Consider the following 25430-nt stretch of genomic DNA (forward strand, 5'->3'; position numbering starts at 1 on the left):
CCTGCAACTCTGGTGGCCTCACAGCTGCTCCCACCAGGGCAATTAACCCCAAGTTCAATACAAAGACTGAATCACAAAGAGAGAGGGAAGAAACGGTGGAATTTATAAAACACTGATTGGGTTTGAGACGCCGTGACAGAGATCCAAAGTGAAATTAATTATTTTTATGGCATGTCCAAAGATGTATTGACTTAACCACAATATGTCCAGTGTGTTTTCTTGGAGAGAGAAAAAACAGAATTTGTTGACTCATAAATTGTCACGCCACTGAAGTTAATTATGACTGTGTGCCCTATAATCAGTGATGAAATGCAGCCAGCAGGCCATACCCTGACCTCATTAAAGAGCAGAGTATGAAGTCGGTTTCAATGAGGCTTTAAAGAGAGCTCCCGCTACGCACGCATACCCATTGTCCTCCATATCAGGAGCATCAGGGGGGGATTTGTCAGCCTTTCTGATAAGCATCCGTAGCCCTGCAGACTACTGCCAACCTCTGTTCTGCAGACCTCATTCACAGGGAGGCCGGACTGGGAACAGCAGGGGTGGCTGTGTGTGTGTGTGTGTGTGTGTGTGTGTGTGTGTGTGTGTGTGTGTGTGTGTGTGTGTGTGTGTGTGTGTGTGTGTGTGTATGTGTATGAGTGTGTGTGTGTGTGTGTGTGTGTGTGTGTGTGTGTGTGTGTGTGTGTGTGTGTGTGTGTGTGTGTGTGTGTGTTGAGAAAAAGGCCATCCAGCCACCATGTGACTTCTGCTACAACCTGTAAACACTAAATAGTGTTTAATGCAGAGTAAAAGTGTAATTAAGGCTAATCCAATCACAAGGTTGATCTCTGTGATCCACAGTTTTCCCTCCAAACCGTTTCACCCTTTCACACTTTAATCTTTTTTTTTTTTTTAATAATTCATTGCTCCCATCAGATGTGTTTCTAGAAGCAGCAAACAGCTGTTTTCAGTTAAAACGCTCTAATGAACACATGCTAAGTTAGCGCCTCGCTGATGAGCCAGATATTTTCCTCAGTTAGTGGAGAGACCAAACACGGAGCTTAAAGAGAGTGACGGTTGTATGAGGACATCCGTCATGTGGCTTCAAATGAATTGTAATGGTGTGAGGGCTGAATGTATAAATAGGCAACCGCTTGTTAAAGAGCGTGCCAATTCAACTTAAAAGGTGAAAGGTCAATGTGGATTTGAGAGCATGTTGCCAGAAATTGCACCCAAAATAAAATGAATGCAGGTTTAATAACTGCAATTCCATTTCTTCAATACTGTTATTCTATTACTGATACATGTGTTCGTGCTCAAAACAACATCCAGGGTTTCATTTGTACACGATTCAAACACAAGTGCGTGTGAGCCCACTCAGTATGACTCCTTTCAACTATTCCTACAGTATTTAAAACAAGGCCAAGTTTGTCGTACAAGTTTTCACACACAGGACAAACAGAATGATCAAGAGATAAGGGGATGGAAAATGGTTGGCGACTGCAAGGGGGAAACAGGCTGGTGATGACGTAAAAGAAAGAGGAGGGGAGGGGGGTGGGAAAAGAGCTGAGGAAAGATTGAGAGAGTTATTCCTAATGACTGCCATTTCTATTGTAGTCTAGTCCTGCATCACGTGGGGGGTCCGACAGACACAATCTATTTTTGTGCAAATCTCCATTCAGCCGGTGCCTCTCCACCTCATTCTCAACCACATCTTTACCATCAACAGACGCCCTCCCTCCCGCTCTGAGGCTCCCCCTTGCATTTCTCCACTCCCTCACATTCCTCCTTATCCCCTGCTCTTCGACCTTCCCTCATTTTTCACTTAATTACTTATTCATTTACAATTATCTTTTAGGACGACGAGGGCCTGCGTGAATGAAGCTCAAAGCGGTGCTCGCATGTTGAGGATGGGGCGTGTGAAGGGAGTGTTTGAACGCGAGGAAGCAAAATAATTAAAAAGGAGAAAAGCTTGGCAGCTGTTTATTCAGTTGGGCTTTGTCTTTGGGGGTTTTGGAGCCAGCGTTTTGTGGCTACGTATATTTTTGCGAGCCTGTGATGAGGTGATCTTTTGTGTTTTCTCGGGGATGTGTTCGTGCAGGTGCGTGTTTGGCAGAAAAGCGTGCATCCCTGTCAGGGAATGTAACCAAGGCATTCCTCCCACTGACAGACAGAGCATCCTTCACAGCAGCCCCTCGTATATCAGTGTAACCTGAGAACAGCTCGAATGTCAAATGTGCAAAAAAATCAGTGAGAAGAGGCTTTGTGCTGAACAGGAATGTGAAATAAATCATTTGTTAAACTGGATTTTTCTGGCCACTTGGGGCGGCGGAAACAACATATGTTTAATGTATCTTTTGCGTCGATATGATGAACACTGGGGGTTCTGGCTGACTGGAAAATATAACTCTTCAATATCTGCATTGTTTGGCTCTGTACATAAATATCTGACTCTGAAAAGTGCTGCACTATTTTCATCAGCTAGCTGAGAAGCATAGTGGGCTATTTAAAGCTTTGCCACAACCTTTGTAATCATTTGATCCATTGTTATAGACTAAGAGGCTACAAAGCCAACAGCTGGTCCTGGATGCTAACAACAGTATGCTACATACTCACAATTACAATGTTAGCATGTTGATGTTCAGCAGGTGTAGCATGTCCAACGACCATCCCTACAAAAAACACATTTTAAAATCTTGCCTTTCACAGTCTCTCGCTGCCTTGCATGCGGAGCTCTCTCTGTTTTTTCTTGTTTTCCTCTTCTCCGTCTCTGAGCTCACCAAATCTGTCAGTGAATTCAGGCTTAGCTTTTGACCATGACCGGCTGTGACTCATACAGTCCATTGACTCTGTCTATCATCTCCGCACGCAGCTGTAACTCAAACAGTGCATGATCTGCTTTCCTCAAGCCCCCCTCCTCCTCCTCCAACCTTTCAGCACACCAACACACATCATGTTCATTAACATGAGCCAGGTGACAGGTCATTGGGATCATATAAAATGGGTAAAATGAAGAAAAGTCCTGCTCGGGGGGACAGTTAGTGTCCACTATGGATTAGCGAATGACAGAATCTGTCCACGGGCTGCATGAGAAGGTGTCCGTCTCACTGTGCTCCCTGAGGGCCTGCAGCCCTAATCTAGTAATCCTATCCTGACAATCCTGACGAATTCTTCACAAACACGCTGCCTCTCCATGCCGCTGACAAGGAGTTCACAGATAAGGTGACTAACTTTCACCCCTATTGTCCTGTCACACTCAATGAAAAATGGACCATCAGCACCGCTAGAATGTGCTGGTGTTTTGGAGAAGCCTGCAGCAGTAGCCTCGCCGGCTACATTACCTTTAGGTGTTGCCTTGCCGGCCTAGAGCTGTGCTTAAAAAGCCTCGGCGATGCTCCGTCACTGGGATCAAGTTCATGGTTTAACTGGAGTTTGGAACTTTGCATCGGTGGTAAACAGGCCGGTGTAACATAGACAACGTGACGTTCCATTTGCAAACAAGAAATGTCCGGTTTTATAAGAGCGTGAGCACTTAGGGAAAAACCAAACATTGCAGGCTTTATTGCATATAAACACGATTCCACAGCACTCAAACAAGACGTTTGGAATTAATAAGGGATAAACATGCTCGCGGAATGAAGCCTGTCTTGCTTAAATGGGAAAGATCTAAATGACACTGTAAATATTACGTCCTTTAAAAAATGACCCTGTTGCACAAAATGATCAAAATCGCCAGAGCAACATTTGATGGAAAAATTACCTCAAGCCATTTTTCTCCGTCCCAGGTGGTTTCCATTCATGGTCTCGCCACCGATCGCATACACACAAGCGAACGCAGCGCTGCTGGGGGATTACAGCCAGGATGTGGCAACCAACGCAGCATCTGGAGTTGAGCCCTGCGTGCCTGGAGCTCCTAGTGAAGGGGCACTAGCACCCCCATTCATCTGGTCTGTCCTCATCGTCTCATTTGTAACCCGGAGCTTCAGCTACTTCTATTCCTCACAGACAAAAACATATGAGGCCATTTGTAGTCTTACATTGTTCAAACCGATATGTGACAGTTGGGAGAAATGTCCAAGGGAGATGCATGAAACAAAAGCCAGAAAGAAGATTGAGTCAGAGATTGAAAAGGGAAGAGGAGTCAACTTGGGAGGAGAGGATCTTACCGAAGTGGATGGGAAGGGACAGGATGTATGTGTTCACCATGTGTTTTTTCTCATCCCTCTGCAGGCTGTGGAGATAGCAGAGATCTGCTTCTCATTACAGTATAAAAAAGGCTTTAGAGAGGAGCATAATGGCTCTCTGCAGTCTTAACCCTGTCACTTTGACGCCCCAAACCACCGAGAGGCTTCCTCCAAGCCACATTCAAATCTCGCTCGCAAATACAAAACAGCTTTGCTGCATCAGATCAACTTCCCCGTACCAGGCACTCCATACATCAGAGCCTGAATAGAGGCCAATAGCCTGATGTCCATCCATTCATCAAAACCGTGGAGGCAGGCCGTCCGTGTAAGTGTTTCATAGTTGTCTGGTCCCTATCAAGCCTGAAATGAAGTTTCCTTATAGAGTATGTTTAAAAAGTGCTTTACAAAGAGATTTTGAATAATTAACTAAAAAACACAGACATGAATAATAGATTGAATAAAAGCAACAAATGAGTGCTATAATAATTATAGCAATAAGAAGAAGAAAGGTCTTTTAAACGTAATGTGGAAGGGGAAGATCTAATTGTTAATGGCAAACTATTCTACAATTTAGTGCATCTGGGTGTGTGGATTCGAGAGCCAGTGATTTGTTACCAGCAGATTTATGTTACAGATGATTTGTGAAAGTTTGCTTACATGTGGTGAAATACAGTCAGTTCCTCTGGAGGATATGTCTCCAGTGAACGTTCAAATCCCTAATGAGCAAAAGATGTGTGAAAAGTCCCCATTGTGGTAAAAAGTTTCCTGTGTATTTTCACACTGGTGAGAGGAGAAGACCAACACAAAAGAAGGATGGAGGTGAGGATGAAAAGAGCGGGGCATGAAAGACACATCCTGCAGGAGTTCATGAAAAGAGGAAGGAGGCAGTGATTGTTATTATTTTTTCACCCGTGTTTTTTGGGAACCTTGTATAACGAGCTCCTTGGCTCTATTTGTGCTTGTGTTCCTCCACAGCTGCCACTTATCATTTTATCCAACCAGCTGTTCAGGCTGTGATCACAAAATAGGGACGTGAGAAATTCATCTTTGATGCACACACACACATTTTCAAATACTCAAGCAGTTTTTTTCAATTCATGAGAAAGGCTAATCACATTTCAGGCTTTGTATAGTGGCTTCAGGACAGCAAGGCTATCATCATCTCATCATTTTTCTCTGTGATGGGAATTGTGGGAACTTATCTAGGTGCAATAAATAAACTGATTCAAGAGGCTGATTGGAGCAGTTCAGTGAATGAATGTGCTCCGATGTCAGAGTAAATTCCTCCGTTTCATAATGATGGGGAGCATACAATGGACACTCTGTGATGCGAAGGTAAAGGGGGCCGTTTGTTAACTTGAGTTAAAGCATAAAGGGAAACGTCAGTGCAGTTACTTCATTACAAACCTTTCCTGCTGCCAATCTTAATATAACCGCTTGGAACCGTTTCCTCATGTATGTGCACACATGCACTCTCTCACACACTCTCACACAGGCAAAGTTCAACAAGCTGTGACTTTTGTTGAGGCATAATTGATTGGATTTTAATGTAGCCTCTGAAAGAGTGAGAACGGTCGATATAAATAATTTGACTCATTTCTCAGTTGAGCTCCCTTCCTCCTGCAGTTTACCATCTCTCTCTCTCTCTCCTGTCTGTTTTGGGTCATAGTGTTAATGGCTGGCCTGTTGTTAATCCTGTGACATCTGGTGCAAACACACAGGCGCCTGTTACACTGCTGTTTTGTTGCCAGTTGCTCACGTGAGGCGGCCATTGTTTCATCAACATGGTGTATATGATGCACAACAACTTCTCTTGAGCTTGAAGAGCCGTACTAATGTGCATGACGAGCAAAAAAAACAACTCTCGGTTCCCCTTCCCTTGTAGTTTCGGTATGTCAGTGGGATAATCGTATTTCCGACACCTATTTAATACGTTACCGCCATCGAGTGACGTCACAACCGCTCTATTTCCACAAAGCCGAGTTTTTTTTGTACACAGAGATTCCGCCGTAATCACGGAAAGAAGAACCATTAAAACTGCAAGCAGTGTCCTGACGGGCCCTCGCTCATGCGGTCGTGGAGTGCCTGGGGTCACATGGCAGTGTCACGGTTGCCTACCCCTGCTGGGCCTCTTGTGGCGCAAGTTTAGACACAATCGATCGACATTCAAAGCCATCCATCTCCCTGACTGCTGTCTGAGATGCATGCAAAATATGGAGCAGATATCACCTTCGTCCTCTGCATGTCCTGTATCCTGGGGAAAACCATCGTGGTGCCTTCAAGGCCACGCTCAGGGGTCATGACGTCATGAAGTGGTTCGGTCCTCTGCAGCAAAGAATGACCGTCATGTCTTTCACCTTCATTCAAGTTGTGATTTGCACCGTTTGGGTGGTCGTTAGTCCACCGTTTCCGATGAAGAACCTGAGAACGTATAAGGAGAGGATCGTCCTGGATTGTGCGTTGGGCTCGGGTACATCAGCCTGCTAGCCGTCTTCTGCTGCACGTTAACCGTCTTAGCTTGGAAGCTACCCGACAATTTCAACAAAGCCAAGCTCATCACCTTCAGTATGCTGATCTTCTGTTCGGTGTGGATCACCTTCATCCCGGCGTACGTCGGCTCTCCGGGAAAGTTCACTGTCGCCGTGGGGATATTTGCCATTTTGGCCTCCAGTTTTGGACTCATACTGTGTTTATTTGCACCAAAGTGTTTCATCATATTGTTCAAGCCAGAGAAAAACACCAGGAAATATTTAATGAAAAAAAAAATCAAGCCTGAAAACGGGACATTTGGAAAGAGTCAAGATGGCAAGTATACACTATAATATGTATGATGTACAGTCTTCACCTTGATTTACATTTTAAGTTTTTCCTTTACATTCAATATTTTCTGAATTCTAATGTCATGTCTTATTTTAAAAATATTTGGGTTGAAAGAACAGCAAAGACTGAATAAATAAAGAAATATATATAAATCTGTTTCTTTGTCTTTTATAAGCATGTACACACCGTCCTCACATTTAGCAGTGTGCAGAAAACAGTTCACAACCAGGAAAAGTTCAAATATCAGTTTATTATCAGAATTCTTTTTCTGAAATGCATGAAAACGTGCAACATGCGACAACTGAACAACACTACAAACATAACCCATCAGCCATTATGAATATATGGATCAGTTTAATCATTTCCTTTTACATTCATTGATTAGTTGACAGATTTAACAACTGATTTAACAGACAGACCCTACCCTACATATGGATGTTATGGAACTTAAAAAAAAAAAAAAAACGTAATTGTAGGTGAACATCCATCATTCATTTGTGGCGTTAATGTTTCAGAATGATGAATACAGAATAAAACAATCATGTAATTCCCAAATGATTTATTCAATTATGAAATGGCTTGAAAAATAATGCATACCTGTACATGGGAGAACATTTTTTTTAAATAACATTAAGATTAAATATTAGCTTATTGTTTTAGAATGATGAAATTTGATTCAATGGATTACCAACAAATTATTTATTATGATTCTATTATCTAATGGCTTGGAATATAGTGCATATAGCTGTACAATGGGGGCGGGGAATGATTCGTCTCTGTGGTGAAGGAAAGCAGGGAAAGCCAGCTGCACCTCGAACATCCCACATCTTCAGCCTCGAGCGTCCTGTTGAGATGAAACTGTCTCTGTAATTCACAAGATAGGGAAAGGGAGGAGAAAACGGGTCGTAAGATAGAGGAAGAGCACAAAAAAACAACAACAAATGTCCCCATAACTGCCCTCCACCTTCCACCTGTTGGTGCCACCTTCCCGTCAAGATCGAAAGATTTCCTCCCCCTCATTGCTCTTTTTGTATTAAGATCTGCTCATGTGATATCAGGTTTTTTTCTGTCTCTACTGAATTACGGAATCTGCATTTATTCAATTCACTCCAGCTTTGACCAGAGCCTTCTGCTGGATGATGACCATGGTGTTTGCAGTGGAGGAAATGAACCGTAATTCAAGCCTCCTACCTGGCGTGAAACTAGGCTACCGAATCATGGACAGCTGTGACCACGTTCACACCAGCCTGCAAGCTCTTTTGTCTTTAGTCAGCCACCCCGAAGTGGCTACAGGTGAGGTGAAACAAATGAAAGAAATGAAAGATCAGATATGACCAGGAAGGGCGTTACTAGATCGAAGGAGGTCGAACTGGGAGGAAGGATGCTGTGCAGAGTGAGAAAGAGATGGAATGATGGAAATGTAACAGGGGAGAGAACAGACGGGAGAAAACAATCCAAAACTTTACTTTGGTGTCTTGCCGGTTCTCCGGTTCCTGCTGTGATCGGCCTGGCCTCCTCTTACCCAACGAGAGCTGTAGCTCAGACTCTCGGCCCTTTCAACCTCTCGCTGGTGAGAAAAGCAATTAGAAGTCAGGAACATGCACTTTAGTTTCCACACAGGTAGTCCATTCCATTTCCAACACCGTTTGAAAAGGTTTTTGGCTTCTGTCTCATCTCAAAACCTTATCTCCCTTTAGGGGAGTTATTTTGCTACTTGCACCTGTCTCACTGAAAAGCACATGTATCCGTCTTTCTTGCACCAAGTGATAACTTTCAAGTTCAAGGTCTTGTTAAGCTGGTCGTCTTGTTATGCTGGCTCTGGGTGGGCACGATAGGGTCCACGGTGAGATGATTCTCTTTTTTTTTAACCCCACCATTCGTCGTTCAAACACACCAACATGATTTTTACAAAACCCCTTGATATATTAAAGGACGACTACAGTCGCTATGGCATCCAAGCCTTCTCTAAAACAGTTTCGACAGGGAGGTGGGTGTCTGGCATTTCATCTGCAAATGAGGGAGAACTGGACTTCTGCACCTCAGGCTTTAGAAAATGTAACGTGATACAGGAGACTTACCAATTACAGCTCAAGTCGGGACAATCGAAATAGAAGCGTGCCTTACGCAAACCACACACCACAAAAAAAGTACCCACACTTACTCACCCTTAAAAATGAAAGTTTTGTGAGTTGTTGCGAGTTGATAAAGGGGAAAAAAGTTATTTTCACACAGTGCAGTATCAGGTGGATGCAGAAAACGGAACAGAAACAAGGTAATTTTGGTGCGGCACAAAGGCCCTTAGAATCAGTGTGGGATTAAACCTCATTTTAATCATTACATTTTGAGATGACACATTGTACATGAAGACTTTAGAGAAGGCCAGAATGTGCTGGGCCTTCATAGTTGCTTGGAGGCCTGAAGCAGGCTTCAACTGACAGATTTCTTGGTTCTGCTGCTTGGAGGGGGTTCAACCCCTCCAGTCAAAGCCCAGGAGAAAAGAGAGAGAGAGTGTCCAGAGTCTGAGTTGCTATTTGTTGAGACTCAGAGTCAGCTCAGCCTATTGCAATTTCTGGATTCAAAGTACAGTTTGACCAATCCCATTGGAGTCTGGAATTCCCAGATGGGTGTCAAGAGATGAGGCTTCTCTCTGGTCGTCCCAAAGGAAGTAGGGGCAGGGAAGAGTTTTACCAGAGCCCTGTACAGAAGGTGGCTTGAATGTCTGACAAAAGAAACTGTTTGCATAACAGAATCCTGATGGTCTATTCAAATGGCCTCCAGGATTGCTGTAGGAAGACATGGTTTCCTGGGGGGAAAAGCCAGCACATTGAGACATGCAGAGATGACCCCGTCATCGGCAAAGTCATTAGTTTGTTAGGAGAACAACTTACCTGCTAGGTTAAAAGTTAATTCCTCTGAACTTGGGTTCAAAAGGAATGGAAGCATCTTGAGATTCAAAATGAAAGGGTATTTCTGGAACAGAGACTGTAGTAAAGTAAATTCTACCAGGAGGTACTTTGTTTAACTTACCCTCAAGATCAAGGGTCCACCTGTAGTTTCAAAGCATCTAAACTCATCCTGCATGAGTGTGGGAAAGGATGACTGGTCTTGCATGCCGAGTCCTGGATGTGACGCTCCAAACCATGCACTGCAGGTTAGTCCTGCAGTCGATCCAGATAAACTGGAATTCTGAAATGGTCCATAACTGAAAAATGTCAGGGCCATCTGTGTAGCAACACCTTTATCGTCGTCACAGATCCCAACCCTTTAACTTACCTCGTTACTTACCGCTTGACAAAGTCATTAGTTTGTTAGGAGAACAACTTACCTGCTAGGTTAAAAGTTAATTCCTCTGTACTTGGTTTCAAAGGAATGGAAGCATCTTGAGATTCAAAATGAAAGGGTATTTCTGGAACAGAGACTGTGATGGAGTAAATTCTTCCAGGAGGTACTTTGTTTAACTTACCCTCAAGATCAAGGGTCCACCTGTAGTTTCAAACCATCTAAACTCATCCTGCATGAGTGTGGGAAAGGTTGACTGGTCTTGCATGCCGAGTCCTGGATGTGATGCTCCAAACCATGCACTGCAGGTTAGTCCTGCAGTGGATCGAGATAAACTGGAATTCTGAAATGGTCTATAACTGAAAAATGTCAGGGCCATCTGTGTAGCAACACCTTTATCGTCGTCACAGATCCCAACCCTTTAACTTACCTCGTTACTTACCGCTTGACAAAGTCATTAGTTTGTTAGAACAACTTACCTGCTAGGTTAAAAGTAAATTCCTCTGAACTTGGTTTCAAAAGGAATGGAAGCATCTTGTGAATCGAAATGAAAGGGTCTTTCTGGAAGAGAGACTGAGTAAATTCTCTATGAGGACCTTTGTTTCGAAGTCTTTGTTTAACTTACCCTCCAGATCAAGGATCCACCAATAATTTCAAGCCGTCTAAACCCATCATGCAAGAGTGTGGAAAGGATGATTGGTTTAGCACGCCGAGTCCTGGCTGCGATGCTGTCCGTTGTAGGAACTTAAGGTTTGCAGGTATGAAATCATTCATAGATGAGGATCGAACTGGGTCCAGATCATCAAGATATGGGATTATGTTGTAGAAACATTTTTTTTGTCAGACATCTGAGCCACCTCCTGCACAGGGGTCTGGCAAAAGTTTCCCTCTCCCCTACTTCCTTTGGTGACCAGAGATAGAAGCCTTATTCATTGACACCCATCTGGGATCTCCAGACTCTGAAACGATCCGTCCAACTGTATTTTGAACCCAGAAATCACAATTGGCTGAGCTGACTTTGAGTCTCAACAAGCAGCAATTAAAATCCAGTCAGTCAGTCAGTCAGTCAGTCAGTCAGTCAGTCAGTCAGTCAGTCAGTCAGTCAGTCAGTCAGTCAGTCAGTCAGTCAGTCAGTCTCGCTCTCTCTCTCCTCCAGCAAATGATTTTATCTGCTCTTAACTACTGTTGACATAACATTTATTTGACTAATTTCCAACAAGTCAGGAATAATTAAGAATTTGGATTTAAAAGTGTCAGTGGCTTTCCCAGTTTTAGACCATGAATGTGACAATACTTAATTTGCTTTGAGATAGACATGGCATGATTGACAAAGAATGTAGAAGGATAATGATAGAGAATTTAAATGATAGAGATAAAAGGAAATAAAGTGAGCAGACACCAAAAAAACTTAAAATGATACATACCTTTGGTAGATCTGAAACAAACAAAGTTAAAGCGAAACAAACTACTCATTGAAAATAATTCTGATAAAATGGTTCATTGTCTGATAAATTTCTGTAAAACAAATGTATTTATTTATCGGTTTATTGTTGGGTTGCATTCTGGACATTAGCACCTAAGAATTCTCATTGCATGTTGTAATGAGTATGACTATATATGTGACAATGAAACTAAATTGAGAGATGACCACGGCCCGAGCTGTATTGATTCATTGATAGACAATTCAAATAATAGGATACCCACCGTGTGTAGTTCTACCTGAAAAAAAAAAGTTATTGCACCAATATCGACACAAGCTGATATTAAAGGGCACGGAGGATATGTAGATACATATAGAAGCTTTAACTTGTCCACTTGATATACATGACTATTATTATTATATACTGGGCATATGGTGTCATTTGACGCATTGAAAAATATTTCTACCAAATTTATTTGAACCCTCTATTAAGTTAGTCTATAGATCGGTACCTAAGAATCATCCTTCGATCGACTACTATGCAACATTAAAACTATTTGATTTTTTAAACAATCTGATCAATTTGAAGGCTGGGCGGCCAATGAAGAAAACTAAAATTAACATGTTATGTAGATATACCTGGGGAAAAAAAGAAAATGTTATTGCACCAATACTGACACAAGCTGGTAGTAAAGGCACAAGAAAAAAAACGGATCTATAATATAGTCATACTGATATCGCTTATATTCTGATCATGTATTTGTTTTGATTTCCCATTGTTTTCCTCGATATTAATTACAATATTTACATGACATGATATACATCATACAAATATGAAAAAAACAAGAATAAAGCACTAAAATATTTCAAGTTCGAGGAGGGACATGAGGAAGCACAGCTCATCTTGTCCTGCCCCTTAATTACATTATCTCGTATCATTTACAGTATAATTTATAGTACAATTTATGTAAAGCTCCAATATCTTTATGAAATAGTCATTATCCAAATTTGAATATGAGCTAAATATCCAACGCAACAATAAAATAAAATAGAAAAAAAACTAAAAAACACTAAGGACTCATTGAAACTTATTCTGATTCTGTTCATTGTTTCAATACTTATCTGTAAACTTAATTTATGAATCTGCAGTATTTATTGTTGCTTGAATTCTGCAGCTATGCAACTAAGACATTAATCAAATGTTGTATTGTTTATCATGGTGTTTGATGATATAACTTGATTTGAGATAAAGACACATGTGGCACAGCGGTTGTAAAGATAAATCAGCAATGTGATAAATAGGCCAAAAAAAACAAACTGTAAATAAAAAGGACACTTACCTTATGTAGAGCTACCTGGAAATAAAAAGTTACTGCACCAATAAAGAGATAGAACAGTCCGGCACGACAGTCATGAAAGAAAGCTTTTTTTTGTTTGCCCCGTAGAGGGCCAGCCATCTACGTGTCTCTCTGGCCGAGTTAGTCAGTAAGTCAGTCATAGTAGTTGCACCATCGGTCCGTCTAGTGAACTACATCACCAAGCTGCGTCGCTAACGAAGCTGCGTTCATGGTCGTCTGAGGGAATCGGAGCAGCAGAAACAGTCGCGTTCGAGACTCGAGCCGGACACACTGACCTCACAGCTGCAGAGTTTGTGATGTGAAACGTGAAGCTGGAGACGTCAACACGTCCAGAACACACAGAATACGGAGGAACGACAAGCTGAAGAGTTTATCACCGTTTATCAGTCTGAAAGCTGAATCCACCACAGCAGCTGCAGCTAGCATTAGCACAGCAGCTGTAGTGCTAGCGTTAGCATGCCTGCAGCCAGCGTCTAAACAATCTAACTTCACACCTAATAAACAAAACAAGTGAAGGATCACAAACTTCACTCACATGTTAATGTCATTAATTGGCTCGTTAGATACCTTGTGATTGGAGACGATCGTTTACTACGATAACGGTTTTGGTTGGTTTAGCATTTTTACTAACAGCCAACACCAGGAAAAAAATACAACAGGAAATACTTTCAACTTTATGGGCTTGTATCTTTAACTTTGTATGAACTGTAAAAAACACTGACTAGTGAATGAACTACCACATAATGAGTAATTTGCATAAGTATTTAATCTTTCAAACCAAACATCTTAAGGTACAAATACATAAGTTTTATTCTTGTAAGTAAATTTGTAATATTTTACTGAAATGTAGCTGAACCATGTCGAGTTAATTCATCAATCACCTTTATTCTTTATTCATTATGTATTTATTTGTGCATTGTGTTTTTTTTCCTATAACAATAAAATATAATTGATATATTTTGATTTATTTCATTTATTTTAATATATTTTTATTAAATTAAATAGGTTTTAATATTTAGATTTATTAGATTATATTAATAATAAATAAAATATATCCATCTACAGTATTTATTGTTGCTTGAATTGTGGATCTATATAGAAATTCACTAAATGTATGGTGTACGACGTGATATATTGTTTGAGATAAATATACACATACGGCACAATCAATGCGATAAATAGGCAGACACGGCTGCCAAAATAAATTAAAATAAAAGTACACTTACCTTACATAGATTTACCTGGAAATTAAAAGTTATTACACCAATACTGAGATAAAAAGGCAGACACGGCTGCCAAAAAAAAAAAAACTATTAAAATAAATACGACACTTACCTTATAGATCTCGTTGGAGATGTTCAAGTTATTGATCGATCAAATTATTAATGTATGCTCCTGTCATACTGATATCACCTATATTCTGATTATTATGCATTTGTTTTCTTTAATTTTTCCCTAAATAACATAACTACTCGTTTAAACGCATTATGATTCTGTTCATTGTTTAAATTATTTTTTGTAAATGGTGGGTTGATGGATCGATATCATTTTTAAAGTCGTCCATCACTGTCATATTATAATATCAGCTATATTCTGATAATTATGTATTTATTGTCTCATGGCATACATACCTACATTCATTCTGATTGTTGATTTGTGTGGAGAAGTGAAGGATCTATAGAATTTGTAATTGATCCTGTCATCTATCACTGTCATTCTGATGTCACCTATATTCTAATTATTATGCATTTGTTAATTTTTCTCTAAATCCGAATCGTCATATGTTCATTGTCTCAATTATTTGTAAAATAAATGTACCTAAGTGCTTGAATTCTGGAGTTATGTACCCGAGAAATGAATATAAAAATGAATGTATGTATTAAATGTATTAATATATTCTGATCATTATGTATTGTCTCGCTACATGGCATAAATACTCATTGACATCAATTCTGATTATGTTAATACTTCTGCAGAATGAGGACATAAAGGTCTGTTGTTGTCCAGGGATCAGACTGGTGGTCCTAGAGAGACCAGCAGGACGTGCTGGGGGTCTGGGACTGTGAAGTCCTGCATGGTGCTGGTCTAGAGTTGGACTCTCTTCAGACTGTAGAGACCGGTGCTGCTGCCCGACTGTGTGAACATGATTTCCACACAGTTCAACAGTGAAACGCTGCTCTGCTTCTCGTAGGACTCTGAACATCCACGTCATCTCCACGCCGGCGAGCTCCCCCGACCGCCTTCTCCACGCCATCCTCGTCTTCTGAGCCCCCGTCTGCGTCTGTTGGGGGCGTCGTCTTCAGTAACGATGACTCAGCGTTCTCAGAGTGGATTTCTTTCCTTCTGGTTGTCTGACGTTGCAGCGCTGCAGGAACACAAACATCAGCAGGTGAGCTGCTACCGGCTGCTTTTCCTCCTGCTCTGCTGCGAGAGTCCAGCCCAACTACACGAGGCTGGACCTCTATTCCAGCCACACCATTGGTTCATCACTGTGCTGCTCTCATTGTCATTGACTGATCGGGTTGTCTGTCAGAAAATGCAAGGAATGAGTTCAATCAACGTTCCATCGACCGCATCCCACATTTCGAAATCGGAAAAAGTTATATCGCAATAATGAAACGCTAACGTTTTATTACCTGACCATCACCAAATGTATTTATTATGTTAATTATTTATTATTAATAATGAATTATTTTGAGAAAAAAAAATACACTGATATTTTAATTTTATAAAATAAAATATTTTCATCAAATATTAAAATTAAAATAAAATTATTCTGACTATGTTCATTGTTTCAATGATTTATTGTAAATTAAATCTATCCATTTAATTTCTCTGAATTCAGCATTTATTGTTGATTTAATTCTGGAGCTATTCATTTTAAATAATCAAATGTTTTTATTATTATCATTAATTTTAGTTTATTATAAATAGATTCTAAAACTTTGAGATAGACCCAAATATGGCACGGCGGCCATGTTAGAAATCTGTAATTGGCGCGGCGGCCATATTGGATAGCTGTAAAGTGGAACAGCGGCCATGTTGGAAATCTGTAATTGGCACGGCGGCGATGTTGGAAAGCTGAAATATGGCACGGCGGCCATGTTGGAAAGCTGTGAATGGCACGGCGGCCATGTTGGAAAGCTGTGAATGGCGCGGCGGCCATATTGGAAAGCTGTGAATGGCACGGCGGCCAAGTTGGAAAGAGAGTCATGGCACGGCGGCCAATAAAAAATGACACCTACCTTTTGTAGATCACGACGTTGATGACACCTACCTTTTGTAGATCACGACGTTGATGACACCTACCTTTTGTAGATCACGGCGTTGATGTTTGAGTGACGGATTGATAGAATTTTTAAAGTCATCTATCACTGCCATACCGATCAGTTCTATTCTAAATATTAATTGTTGATCATTTTTGTAAATAAATGTATCTACAGTATTTATTTTCCGATGGAATTCTGAGGTTGTGTAAATGCATTAAAATAAATGGGCAGACACGGCTGCCAAAATAACAAACGATTAAATTACGACACTTACCTTGATGGAGATGTTCGAGTTATGGATAAATAGATTTATTAATCTGTCATCTGATATCACCTATATTCTGATCATTACCTATGTCTTTAAATGTTTCCCTAAATCACATAACTTACTCATTTAAACTGATTCTGATTGTTTGTTTCAATAATGTTATGTAAACTAAATGTACAGGATTGCTGCTTCAACCATTTACTTTTTAAAAAATGCACAAAAATGTGATGATGCATCTTTTTACGGTATTTACCGTTGCTTGTATTGTACCCAAGAAATTTACTATATGTATAGTTTATGATGGTGTATGTGATGATATAAGTTGATTTTTAGATAAATATACACATATGGCATAGAGGCCATGAAAGCGGTATTTGATCAAACAACAAGGCAGACACGGCTGCCAAAAAAACAAACTATTAACATAAAAGTTCACTTACCTTATGTAGATTCATCTGAAAATAAAAAGTTATTGCAACATTGATAGAACAGGACGTTTGTAGATTTAAAGAGGCACGGCGGCCACATTAGATAGTCATTACATGTAAGCCACGTTTGAGATCTATATTCTATTATTATGAATTATTATATTTATTTGTTTAATAATTATGTCTTTAATCTTCACCTAACTACTCATTTAAACATGTTTCAATAGTTTTTCTTAACTAAATGCATCTAACTATTGTTGCTTTAATTATTGAGCTATTAACCGTTTTTAAAAAATGCACAAATGTATTTATTATTGTGTTTTTGATCTAATTGGATATAAATATACAGAGATACATTGTTCAATCAACAATATGATACATAGGCAGACACGGCTGCCAAAATAACAAACTATTAAGATAAAAGTGCACTTACCTTACGTAGATTCACCTGGAAATGAAAAGTTATTACACCAATACTGACAAAAGCTGATATTAGATAAATACCTACGTAATCTATACATTTGTGCAGGATAATATTTTAATGTAGGGTCGGGCGATAAACCGGTTGTGATAAATCATCGCGATATAACTTTCTCGATTAGAAATGTGAGATGCGATCGATAGAACGTTGATTGAACTCATTCCTTGAATGTTCTGACAGACAACCCGATCAGCCAATGACAATGAGAGCAGCACCGTAATGAACCAATGGTGTGGCTGGAATAGAGGTCCAGCGTCGTGGAGTTGGGCTGGACTCTCGCAGCAGAGCGGGAGGAGAAGCAGCTGGCAGCAGCTCACCTGCTGATGTTTGTGTTCCTGCAGCGCTGCAACATCAGACAACCAGAAGGAAAGAAATCCACTCTGAGAACGCAGAGTCATCGTTACTGAAGACGATGCCCCCAACGGACGCAGACGGGGGCTCAGAAGACGAGGACGGTGTGGAGAAGGCGATCCGGGGAGCTCGCCGGCGTGGAGATGATGTGGATGTTCAGAGTCCTACGAGAAGCAGGGCAGCGTTTCACTGTTGAACTGTGTGGAAATCATGTTCACACAGTCGGGCAGCAGCAACGGTCTCTACAGTCTGAAGAGAGTCCAACTCTAGACCAGCACCATGCAGGACTTCACAGTCCCAGAGCCCCAGCAGATCCTGCTGGTCTCTCTAGGACCACCAGTCTGATCCCTGGACAACAACAGACCTCTGTCTTCTAGTGTGATTTATGGGTTAAATCAGTATTTAATATAAATATTTAAATCAGTTTGAATCTACACAAAAAGGAAAATATACAGTGAGGTAGTTTTTATTTTGTACCTAGAATTTATTCGTCCTCAAAACTTCTGACTGGTCAGAATTAAGAAATTCAGCTTGATAAATGTTCTACAGTGTGTGATATTCAACATCAGAGAGAAACTACATATTTAAACTAAAACTAACAGTCATATCAGCATGAGTAAAAAGGAACATTTTAGCTTGAAAGAAATTTAAAAGAATGTTTCTCTAAAAATCACATAACGCTGAAAAAAGTTGTTAATTATTTTTTAATAATCTACATGCATCTAGCTACAGTATTTACTGTTGCTTGGATTCTTGAGCCATTTAACTAAAATATTCTACAAATGTATTGTTTATGATGTGTATGTGATGATATAACTTGATTTATGATAAATATGGCACAATCAATGTTATACATAGGCAGACACGGCTGCATGTTGAAATGGCACGGCGGCCATGTTGGAAAGAAACTGGCACGGCGGCCATGTTGAAATGGCACGGCGGCCATGTTGGAAAGAAACTGGCATGGCAGCCATGTTGAAAAGGCACGGCGGCCATGTTGGATATTAAAATGAAAGACCACTCACCTTTTCCCTGGAAATAAAAAGTTATTACACCAAAACTAGGATAGAACAGTCTGGCACGGCGGCCATGTTGGAAAGAAACGGGCACGTTTCCATGTTGAAATGGCACGGCGGCCATGTTGGATATAAAAAATAAAAGACCACTTACCTTTTTCCTGGTAACAAAAGGTAATTATTATAGAACAGCCTGGCACGGCGGCCATGAAAGAGAGAGAGAGTTGGATCGATATACAGAGTGATTGATCACTGGGCTCGGCGGCCAACAAACAGACTAAATAAAAGACACTTGACGCCTTATGTAGATGGCGGCGGCCATGTCAATGAGTGTTTTATATATTAAAACTACCTCTTTTCTTTGGCTTCTGACACCATGTAGGTGTTGATTTTATTATTATTTATTTTGTTTTATCTTTCTACTGTGTACTTCATCCATATTGTGTCATCTATTTATTGTGTATTATCTTGCTGTGCAGCACTTTGGAAAACCTTGCATTTGTTAAAATCGTGCGATATAAATAAAGTGGATTGGATATTGGCGTGAAGAATACAATTCATTTTTAATTTACTTGTCATATCAGTCATATTGATACAACATATAATCTGATTATTATGCATTTATTGTCATTAAATGTTTCTCTAAAATCAAAACTACTCATTTAAACTTTGATTACTACAATAGTTCAATATATTATATATTCAGTAGTTATATGAAAACTAAACAGCCTGACTGGTCAGAATCAAGATTTCAGTTTTATAATGTTCTACAGTGTTTGTGTGATGTTCAACTTTGGAGAGAAACTAAATATTTATTTAAAAAAATGTTATTTATATTTTATTGTCTTTTTACCTTTATCTCTTCTAATGCATTTGTTGTATTTCTTTATCTGACCATAGCCTATTTATATTCTGCCATTAAAAGCACTTTGTAAACTGCTGTCTTTAAAAGGTGCTATATAACTAAATTCATTATTATTATTACGTACTTAGGTGTGAAGTTAGATTGTTTAGACGCTGGCTGCAGGCGTGCTAACGCTAGCTACAGCTGCTGTGCTAATGCTAGCTGCAGCTGCTGTGGTGGATTCAGTTTTCAGACTGATAAACGGTGATAAACTCTTCAGCTTGTCGTTCCTCCGTATTCTATGTGTTCTGGACGCGTTGACGTCTCCAGCTTCACGTTTCACATCACAAACTCTGCAGCTGTGACGTCCGTGTGTCCGGCTCGAGTCTCCAACGCGACCGCCTCTGCTGCGCCGATTCCCCCAGACGACCGTGAACGCAGCTTCGTTAGCGACCCATCTTGGTGACGTAGTTCACTAGACGGACCGAAGGTGCAACTACGATCACTGACGTACTTACTAACTCAGCCAGAGAGACACGTAGAAGGCTGGCCCTCTACGGGACAAACCCCAAAAAAACTGTTAAAATAAACAGTATGGCACGGCGGCCATGATGGTGATCGATAGATCGATCGATAAATAATGCAATAAGTAGGAAGGCTCGGCAGCCAACCAAGAACACACTATTAAAATAGAAACAGGACACTTACCTTGTGAAGATCTCGGCATGGAGGCCAATCAGTCACCTTCCATTTAATGTTACCTATAAAACCAGAATTATTATTTAACAAAATAAAACTTAATGTGTATTTCTCAGTAGACTAGCTGTGGGAATGGAGCATGGCATCGACGTGGTGGCCATGAAGCTATAATAAATAAATAAATAAGTAGGGTAGTAATCCTCCTCAGGTCTAAGACAGCACTTTGTATTCATTTTCTAAATAGAAAGATTAATCACCTTTATCATAATATAATAAAGTAAGTCTGATAAAATAAGTGTTGAACAAACATGGACCCCTAAATGACACTGAAGCTACAAGGCCCACATCCTGGTCCAGCAAAAACCACCAACAACATTCACTAAAACTCTTAATACTTAATACTATTAATATGATCCTTAAGCTACATTCTGGCAGTTTAGAAAGTCACAGCGTCATTCCAATCAAAGACAGACCATTTAAATCCATAGAAAATAAATTAACTCCAATTAATGACTAGCTCTAAATGTTTGTAGCCACAAACTAAAGGTCCAGGTACTTAACTCTGTCCCCCCCTCCAGGTCCACCTGAGACCTGAAGACCAGATCAAACCTTCTATCTCTGTCACTTCACTTTAACTTTTTTATTACACACTGTTGTAAGTTAAATATAGTGAACTTCACCTGTCGAGCATGTGGGCCTCTCTGAAATTTGAATTTTTACTTCCTGGTATAAGTCACTTCCTGCAAGGCTGTGAATGGATGAGCTGCTTCTCAGTGGGCGGGACTTAAAAACCCATCCAACAAAGTGTGTCCATCTATCTTAAAGCCCCCTTCTCTTCATTATATTGATCTATATTCATGTTTCTAATAGTCTCTCACATCTAAAGAGATCTTCTTTAGTTTCGTTTTCCATTTTTGTGACAAACGCTCTCTATATATTTAATATATTATTCAATTAACTACTCATGACCTTAAATACTAATGATGTGCTTCAAAAGGTGACAGGAGCTCAGCAGCAGGAAACTCTTGATGTCTTATTTGTTTTGATTCCTCTAAATCCTTCATCAGCTGCTTTATATCTCCAACATACTCCATACTTCCATCCACAGATCATCATCTAAACACCCCTTTATTTAATTATGGAAATCAGTGTTTATCTCCAAACATTTAAACAGCAGCATTAAATCATCAAACAGAATTTTTTATTTAATCTTTCAACATTCTCAAAAACAGTTGAATCAATTTAATTGATTAGTATTGGTTTCCTAGTGTGTACAATTGTAACCAAACTCCAAAGTCACCACTGAATATATTTATTTCTTCAAAATATACATTACCGTCATGTTCTTTGCAATTATTCCTACCATATGTTCTTGTACAACGGTTGCAATAAAATAAAAACGTGAAATAAATGATATCTAAATGACTGACTGAATAGAAATCTTTAACTTCCAGCACGTTACTTCTTTTCTTTCCCCATCAGATGCTGTTTTGTATTCTTCTCTGGCTTCAGGAGAATAACGTAACATTTGGGAGCAAACAGGCAGAACAGCAGGCTGAAGCTGGAGGCCAGGATGGCGAAGGACTCCACGGCGTGGGCGTACTTCCCCAGCGAGCTGACGTTTGCCCGGACGAAGGCGAGCCACACGCAGAAGATCAGCATGCTGAAGGTGATGAACTTGGCCTTGTTGAAGTTGCCCGGCAACTTCCGGGCTAGAAACGCCAGCACGAAGCACAGGCATGCCTGCAGGCCGATGTATCCCAGGATGCACCAGAAGGCGAGGCTGGAGCCCACGCTGCACTCCAGGATGATCTTGGAGCCAGGCGGTGCAGAGGACCACCTGGATCAGGGTGCTGGCCAAGATGATGACCCGCTGCTGCAGGAGATGCACAGCGAGAAGGTGATGCTGAAGGCGGTTTGGCGCAGCATGCAGGACCAGGACGTGGGCTCGCCGACGAACACCAGGCAACACAGGAAGCACAGCGTCAGGGCCGTGAAGAAGCTGAGCTCTGAGTTGTTGAGGCGGACGATGGCCGTGTTCCTGTGGTGGAAGAAGACGGCGAAAAACCGCCATGGTGAGGCAGACCCCCGCCACCGAGACCACCATAGGTGGCGCTAGCGAGCAACTTTTTTGTGGCTTCGCAGCCCGATGTTGTCAGTGCTCGGGCCCTAATTAATACGTGACAATTCCTTCTAAGCAGTAGTTTTGATGAATCATGAACACAAGTTGGCTAGGCTAGTTTTTCTGCCAGTTTCCAGGCTTTATGCTAAGCTAAAATGTAATCATTTATTTAAAAAAAAAATGAACTGAATAACATACACTTTTATTGGATTGAATGTGTGTATTTGAACTCTCAGTGAAGCAGGACTGCTTTTCCGGTGACCCTGTTCTGTCTGGCATTAAACGGTGCCCACTTCCTCCCATTGAGCCGGACAAAAATGGACTTCTCCACACCCGGGGTGGGAGAACTGGGATGGACAATGGGAAAGCCGGATGGATACCAGATCCGAGGCTGTGGTATAGGCCTTACATACATAAACAGTCAATGCCCCAAAACCCAGCAATACAAACTCCAACTCTATGGTTTTCTGTCTGGGTCAGTGACGCATATAGAAAAAGCAAATTCAGACAGACAATATAGGAATTGTCCATTTTTCTGTGTAAATCTGATGCAGAGTTTGAGTATTTTACTAGTAAGGATGAAGCTAATTGGTGCATAATGAGTCATAACTTTCACACTTTACACTCAAATCATGACTTATCGTGACGTGATCCTCTCACGTGGGAAGAAAGGCCTCAGCACAATGTTTAACACATTTTATTTGGGTTACTGGATAACTCAGGATCACTGAATTTTGACGGCAAAATAAGGAAATTATCTCAGCATGTTTGAACTGCAGAGACAGGTGATTACGAAACTGGACCTGACTGAACACAAACAAACACACAGTGACCCTGTGAGACCTCGGCTGTGGAACATACACACCGTTGAGTTTCTACATGTCGCAGGCTGCGGTCTGGACATCAGAGTGCAAGGCCATTTCCTTAAGTGTGCTCCCCCTCCCCACCCCACCCAATCATTTCCTCCATACCCAAACAAAAGCTGCTTCTCTGGGAAAAGTGCTCAGCCACTTATGTTTCTAGAGGCCGAACCTGCTTGCGAGCAGACCGTTTGGTTGTCAACATGTCTGCATGCAAGGTATACAGAGCAACTTCAACTTCAACCTGACAACACGAGACAAGTTATTCAAACCAACCAGGTCAAAACAAACGTGCACGACTCAGCCCACCCAAAGATTAAGCTTCCATGAGAATCAGCGAGATCTTAAACTTTATTGCACTTTCAGGACTAAAAACTGTTAATCACTACCGAACTTTGATCTGGCCGTTTGTTCAGACTGGTTTCACACGGTCAAGATAAATCCTTGTTTAGCGAGTTTCAAATGGATCTCAGCTCCCCCCATGAAAGTAGTCAGATGAAAGGAGCAGGGCGTTACTCCCCAGAGGTTGCACACAGAAATCAACCAGGATACCGGTCTAAAGATGGGAGAAAAATGAAAACTGAGCATGTGACTGTCATGAAAGTTGTTCAAAATACATTAGGTTAAGAAGTGAAAGTTGAGTTGCTTGGATTCAGAACAATATTTCTAATAAGAGCCTGGCAGGAGTTTGAGTGACATCATGGCACCATTTACAAAATTATACAGAAGGCTTATAAACCATGTTTGTGGAGACTATTTACCGAGTCACCATTAGAGACAACCCAGTGGTGAGTCACTTTCTAAAAACTGAAATAGTGGCAATGCAGACTCATAAAAATTACAAAAACCCAACCCTTCATGACAGATTTTGTACACACATTAACTCAATAGACAGAATATTTGAGTCAAATCTTTATTTGCATCACACATTTAGACTTGTTAAACTCCAGCTTTCATCTGGTTGTTGGGTGGTAGTGCCTTTCCCAGGTGGATTCCAACAGTCAGCCCATACTCCTTGTTGGCATGTTTCTCATGGACCTCAGGCTTCAGCTGGTAACCCTTCTCCCCATCGAAGCAGTCAGAGGGAGTGAAGGAAAGTGGTTTTTCTCCCAGGAGGCCTTGCAGGCGTGTACGCCAGCCCTCCAGCATGGTGGTGCGCTCCTCAGTGGGAACATGAGATGGAGCCCAGAAGATCTGAGGGGCCAGAACCTGGAAGCCACAGTAGTGCAGGATGCCGTTCTGCAGAGAGGAGAAACATTAGCGCCGATTTTGTCACATTTGCACAGTGCTTTAGGTGAAGCAATGTGTCTCCTGATGCAGTACCTGTAGTGGCCACAGGGTGACATTCATGTCTCCATTAATGCCATTTGCACTGAACATGGACTCTTGAGAGCCAGTGGTGAAGGACAGCATGGCCTTCTTGTCCTGAGCAGAAAGCCAAAAATATGAGATGGGGGAACAAAGCATTGGACGATGAAAACATCTAGAAGTAATCCTTTACCTTGAAGATCCCCTGATTGTATCTCTTCTCCTTTGAGTAGGCATAGCCCAGCGTGAGCACCCGGTCCATCCAGCCCTTCATGATTGCAGGAACAGTGAACCAGTACATGGGGAACTGAGGAGTAGGGCTTAGCGTTAGTTTTCTAAAAAGATAAGGGCTGAAGATACACTGGACACTCGGGCTCTACCTGGAAGATGACGAGGTCTGCCTGAGTGAGTTTGCGTTGTTCTTCAACGATGTCGGCACTCAGACACCCTTCCTCCCATGCTGCTTTGGTCTCCTCGGCATAACGGAAGTGATCTGCATTCTTAACTTCTCCTGCAGAGAAAATCTGATTTAATTCTGAAGAGGATCAAAACACTTAAATTCCAGTGAGATGTTGATTTACCAGTGATGTCCTCAGCAGTAGCAGTGGCTTTAAACTTCATGGCGTACAGGTCTGATACTTCCACTGTGCAGCCTTGTGCAGTTAAGACTTCCACAGCAGCATTTTTGGCTGCAGAGCTGAATGAGCCGGCGCTCTGGTGGGCATACACGATCAACACTTTCTG

General features: G+C 41.1%; 1 protein-coding gene across 1 annotated transcript; it reads right to left on the minus strand.

Annotated features, from left to right (window-relative positions):
• Positions 1–24317: 24317 nt before the first annotated feature.
• Positions 24318–25430, minus strand: LOC311022205 (NAD(P)H dehydrogenase [quinone] 1-like; the record flags this gene model as incomplete). Its single annotated transcript, XM_084023307.1, has 5 exons — positions 25268–25430; positions 25067–25197; positions 24880–24993; positions 24702–24803; positions 24318–24617 (listed from the first exon to the last, which is right to left on the minus strand). Exons 1-5 carry the CDS (start codon positions 25305–25307, stop codon positions 24318–24320), a joined length of 687 nt encoding a protein of 228 aa, XP_083879433.1. The 5' UTR covers positions 25308–25430.

The sequence above is a fragment of the Eutrigla gurnardus genome, assembly GCF_963514095.1.
Source record: "Eutrigla gurnardus genome assembly, chromosome: 12".
Taxonomy (NCBI): Eukaryota; Metazoa; Chordata; class Actinopteri; order Perciformes; family Triglidae; genus Eutrigla; species Eutrigla gurnardus.